Source organism: Rhododendron vialii, chromosome 12a, assembly GCF_030253575.1.
Source record: "Rhododendron vialii isolate Sample 1 chromosome 12a, ASM3025357v1".
NCBI classification, from domain to species: Eukaryota; Viridiplantae; Streptophyta; class Magnoliopsida; order Ericales; family Ericaceae; genus Rhododendron; species Rhododendron vialii.
The window spans coordinates 19862027-19867834 of record NC_080568.1 but is presented as its reverse complement, the minus strand read 5'-3'; the positions used below and the strand labels follow the sequence as shown (position 1 = coordinate 19867834).

Here is a 5808-nt window from a genome sequence, read left to right as displayed (position 1 = left end):
AGTTTAGTTTCAAGATTACAATGAATGATTTATAATTACGTATATGAAAAGTCCTACTGCGGAGTCGTTGCATGAAAACGAGACACGAAAATCGAGAAAGTAGAAACATGACACCTAGGGTGTGGTTAATGGAATGATGTGATTTGCAAAAGAGAAATATTTTGGAAACTGCAATGTGGCCAGACTTGGTAGCCCATTGTGAGGAGTGCGTGTTTAAAGTATTTTCAAAAAACCAATGGGAACCCGGAACGGCGGAATTATTATTGTATACTCGGGAACCCGAAGCGGCGGAACTGAGGGATGAATTGTGGTTTGATTATCCGCGGAGAGGAGCTAACATAATTGGTTTAATGATTTTCGAAAATCCACATGGGAACCCGGAGCGGCGGAACCGAGGGTTTTGAATTATGGATTGGTTATCCGTGGAGAGGAGCCAATGCCAAATTCAACGTTTTTGTGTGCCAATGGAAACTCGGCGCGGCGCAACTATTGTGAGGATACTCGGGAGACCGGCGCGGTGGAACCGAGGTTGGGTGTGTAAAATGACGATTTTGAAAATATTGATTTGGTAAATGAAAGGTGAAACCAGTGACACGGTCTACAAAATGTCGCGTAGGAGAAACTTAAAAAAATCATAGACACTAACGATAGTGAATAGTGAATGTAGATGTGTCATTGTTAGCTGTTTTGGTCAATTATGCATGTTCTATTTGAAAATCGTTAATTTATGATCTATTGTTTGTGAGTTAAGGGTTAGTGGGTTTGGATTATTCTATTGAGCTCCTGTAGCTCATGGTGTTACCTTTGATGACCCTGATATATTATATCGGTGGTGATGCTGGTGTAATATGTCAGACTCTGTAGATGAACATGGTGAGCTGTACACCTTGTAGGCCTTTGGAGCTGGCTAGGATGGAAGAGCAAGCAGAGCTGTAGTTAGGAACCTTAGTTCCCTCCTTTCTGTGTAATTATGGGGATTATGATGTAATAATGAGCCAGACTCTATTTAGATTTTCAATGAAATTGTCTCTTTACCGTTCTCAATATTCGGGGCGTTATATTTAGCTTCTTCGGAAGCGTTTGCTTTTATTAGTTTGGTCTCTTCGAGAGTGTCAGCTTCTTCTTGGGCGTCAATCTCTTTGCCTTGGATTTTCTTCTTCTAGGGAAGTCTATCTTTTGCACCGACTGGTCTCCCACGCTTTTGGCGTGTCTTAGATTCATTAGCTGTTATACTAGTGGTTTGTCCTGCAAGAACTTCAATCCATGTAGGAACGTTAGCAGTTGGTATATGGGATTTAGTTACCCTTTTTGTGTCAGTAAATGCACCCGGGAACCGATTTGTAATACTTTGCAAATGAATGATCCTTTGAACTTCTAGTTCACATTGATTAGTATGAAGATCAAGATGAGATAACGTCGAAGTATTCCAGATAATTTCTCGTTGAGCTTTTGGCTGCAACTTAATTATCTCCCCCTAATGGTGGGAATACTGATTCATCAAAATAGCAATCCTCAAATCGTGCCTTAAAAACATCACTTGTTAAGGGTTCAAGGTATCTAATGATAGACGTAAAGTCAAAACCAACATATATACCAAGTCTACTTTGAGGACCCATTTTAGTGCATTGGGGAGGTCTAATGGGCACATACACAGCACAACCAAAAATTCTTAAGTGAGAGATATTCGGTTGTTGACCAAATACAAGTTGTGTAGGTGAATATGTGTGATCATATGCAGTTGGTCTAACACGAATTAAAGATACAGCATGTAAGATAACATGTCCCTTAGTAGAAACTGGTAATTTTGTTTTCATAAGTAATGGTCATGCAATCAATTGAAGTCTTTTAATAAAAGATTCCGCTAAACCATTCTGGTATGAGTGTGTGCAACAGGATGCTCAACATCAATACCAATTGACATGCAGTAATCATTAAATGCTTGAGATGTGAATTCTCTAGCATTGTCAAGACTAATTGTTTTGATTGGATAGTCTGAAAACTGTGCTCGCAATCTAATTATTTGGGCTAGTAATTTAGCAAATGCAATATTTCGTGTAGACAATAAACAAGTATGTGACCATCTAGTTGAGGCATCAACTAGAATCATGAAATAGCGAAATAGTCCAAATGGCGGGTGTATCAGGCCACAAATATCCCCTTGAATTCTTTGTAAAAAGGATGGGAATTCAACAATAACTTTTGAGATGGATGGTCTAGTTATTAGTTTTTCTTGTGAACAAGTAGTACATGGATAATTACTGGGCAAAAGAAACTTCTGGTTCTTCAACGGATGCCCTTGTGAATTTTCAACAATACGACGCATCATTATTGAACCTGGATGCTCAAGGCGATCATGCCATAGCATGAAAAGTTTTGGGTTAGTACACTTCTGGTGCATAACAGCATACGATTGAATTGTTCTAATCGTCGTATAATATAACCTAGAAGAGAATGCAGAAAGTTTTTCCAGTACTAGCTTTTGGCCAGATACGTAAGAAGTGATACGCAAATACTCTTCTTTACCTTCGCTGATGGTTTCAATATGATAACCATTATGACGTATATCTTTGAAACTTAACAGATTTCTTCTGGATCTGGTAGAGTACAAAACATTATCAATACTTAGATTTGTTCCATTTGTTAACACAATATTTGCTCTTCCAGAGTCTTTAATTAGATTTGTAGAACCTGATATTGTATTGACATTTGCTTGTACCTTTGTCAATTGTTTGAAATATTTGTTATCTCGGAGAATAGTATGTATTGTACCAATATCTACTAAACAAATATCTTCACCAGTTATCTTCATGTTTGATAGTGCCCGATTAGTATCCATGTCCCTATTATATACAAAACATAATTTCAAAAGTTTCACGAATAAAAAAAAAAAAACACTTTGAAATATTATTATCGAATAAGTGCATCGTGATTAATTTATTACATCATAATATTATTGAGATATAACCTTAGTATGTCTTTATTTTGGATATAAGTAGAAACACAAGGTATGCTATAAGCACACAATTATTCTTGAGACCATTCAGAATAGTCACCTCCATCACCAAAGAAATCATCTTTGGTTCCACTTGGTCCTGCAAGGTACTCAGAAATGTCGAAAGACGGAATGTCAATGGGTTCAAAAGGGTCAACAGATTGGTTCTGACTAATTTGATCGATAAAGTTTGTTTCAATTTCTTTTCCTTTTTCTTTAAGCGATACTTGGTAAAGCTCAATCAAATGCTTTGGCGTATGACAGGTACGCGACCAATGACCCTTCCCATCGCACCTGTACCAAGAATCCTCAGAGTTCTTAGAGGGTTTATTCATCACCTTTTTGCCATTTTCTTTGGACACTTCTGACCTATTCCACTTATTCCACTTCTGGGGATACTCCGAATTTTTGCTTGATTTCTGAATATATTCTCCACGAACTTGGTGGTTATGGCTACCCCGACCATGTCTATATCCACGACCACGACCTTGTCCATTACTCGGAAAAGAGACTCTATTCGCTTCAAGGAATGGTAGAGCACCAGTTGGACGAAACTCGTGATTTCTCAGTAATAGCTCATTGTTTTGTTCAGCGACTAGAAGACAAGAGATTAAATCTGAGTATTTCTCAAACCCACGCTCTCTGTATTGCTGCTGCAGGAGCAAATTATTGGCATGAAAAGTGGAAAAAGTCTTTTCCAACATATCTTTTTCAGTAATCTATTCTCCACATAATTTCAAAATTGAAACTATCTTGAACAGAGTAGAGTTATACTCACTAACAGATTTATAATCTTGCAGCCGTAGATTCAACCAGCGATAGATTACAACCTTCTGGTGCCCATACCTTTCCTTCAGATTATTCCACAAACTTAATGAGTCTTTCACTGTAAGGTATTCAGACTTCAGGTCCTCATGGGGATGGTGCCGAATGAAGATCATGGATTTTGCACGATCCTTCGAGGATGCGTCGTTACCATCGGTAATTGATTTTCCAAGTTCCATAGCATCGAGATGGATTTCCACATCAAGTATCCATGACAAATAATTCCTTCCAGAAATGTCTAGTACAGCGAAATCCAATTTTGTGTAGTTCGACATCGTCTTCTCAGTCGGGTAAAGACTCGTGCTAATAACGTGATATAAAACTAAGATAATAGCAAAATAACAGAATATAAAATAAGAACAATAATAACACAACATATGTTAAATATAGTTCTTCTGGAACTATCAGAAACATAATTGATCAGCAGGATCAATCAGATACTTCTGATTCTTACTATTTATTGCAATTGATATTTTGTCTTTATAGGAGCCAAAGATTATAAGTTTACAAACGTATATTTAATACGCCTGTTACAATTGCGTTTTCTGTAAACTTAATTCGCTGAAACTTATGACTCTCATCATTACTTACATTTTGTCAGTCATTAATTTCACAGCACACATCAACTTTTGATTATCAATTTAAAAGATTGTTAAGGTTAACAATGTAGAGGTCTACAATAACATAATTAAAATTGGATAGCCAAAACTTGCCACATTACCTTTGCAAATTACAAAAAACTAAAAAATGTGAACATAGAAAATAGTTTTGAAACTAATAAAAATTATTTATTAGAATAGAAAATAGTTTTTGATTTTTTTTCAAAAAAAATGTTTTTTTTTGAATTATAACTATAGTTTTTGAAAAAATAGTTTTTATATAAGAAAAGGCTTTGAAAAAAATAATTTTAAAAAGAAACAGTTTTTCAAAAAAAGTACAGGTTTTTTTTTTGTTGTATAAAAACTCTTTTGAAAAAAAGTTAAGAAAACAATTTTTGAAGAGAAAACTATTTTTAGAAAAATGTTTTCCAAAAAAAAAATATTTGTTAGTAAAAAATATATTTTTAAAACATTGTAGAGAGAGAGAGAGAGAGAGAGAGAGAGAGAGAGAGAGAGAGAGAGGAGGAGGGGGAAAAGAGAAGATTTTTGTGTAATAATGAGTGTATTGTATTTGATTGATAGTATATTGAGTTCACTAATTTTGGTTATTAGTAAAAGGTTGTTAATTAGTTTTGATTATTTAAAATCTAAAATTTGATTATTTTTAAGGAGGTTCTTAAATTTGATTATACTATTGTGGACCATATTTTGCACAAATATTATTAATTTTAGAAATCTACTATTACTTTTAATAATGCCATTATGAATAGCCTGAAGTTTTCATCTTAAACTTCATTTGTCTCGTGTATATTTTAATACACATAATTAAACTTTTCAACCTTTTAAAAGGCTTAATAATAACACTGCAGTTCTCTGGAAACCATTTTTTTTTTTTTTTTAAACAATAGTCCCTTAATCTAAACTTCATTATTGAATAACTTACATTTGGCCCATTCTTTGGACTTTTAGGTACCGTATGGAATTGGTAACCTTTGCATGGGAAACTGACAGAAATAAAAAAAAACTCTGCACCTCCAATCAATGGATTGCCATTTTAGCCGACATCCAAGTCCACTTCCACCTCACCTTGGCGTAATCCTTAAACTTTACAGCCAATTTTGCCATAAACGTTAAATAAATCCAACTAATTAGTCTTTTTTTAAGATTCCAACTAAATATGAAAGCATAATCATTGCATAATCATTTGAATACAATGTCAAATACAACCCCTTCAATACACGTAAATCCTATATGTTAAATGTGTGTGAGATTCATATGTATTAAAGGGATTAAGCTAACAACTAATTCTGCAAATTAATCCACAACCACCATTTTGTGTGTGAGATTCATGTGTATTAGAGGGATTAAGCGAACAACTAATTCTGCAAATTA

The 5808-nt window shown here is 34.7% G+C and overlaps 1 protein-coding gene across 1 annotated transcript; it reads right to left on the bottom strand.

The window, feature by feature from the left end:
• Window positions 1–3024: 3024 nt before the first annotated feature.
• Window positions 3025–4092, bottom strand: LOC131309536 (uncharacterized). Its single transcript, XM_058336153.1, has 2 exons — window positions 3742–4092; window positions 3025–3645 (listed from the first exon to the last, which is right to left on the bottom strand). Exons 1-2 carry the CDS (start codon window positions 4090–4092, stop codon window positions 3025–3027), a joined length of 972 nt encoding a protein of 323 aa, XP_058192136.1.
• Between the last annotated feature and the right edge of the window lie 1716 nt (window positions 4093–5808).

Excerpts from the sequence above, each read along its gene's own strand:
- LOC131309536 (XM_058336153.1), bottom strand. The coding sequence starts at position 4,092 with ATGTCGAACTACACAAAATTGGATTTCGCTGTACTAGACATTTCTGGA. Across the intron at positions 3,646-3,741 it reads ACTCTACTCTGTTCAAGATA|CAGCAATACAGAGAGCGTGG; the intron begins GTTTCAATTTTG and ends TTGCTCCTGCAG.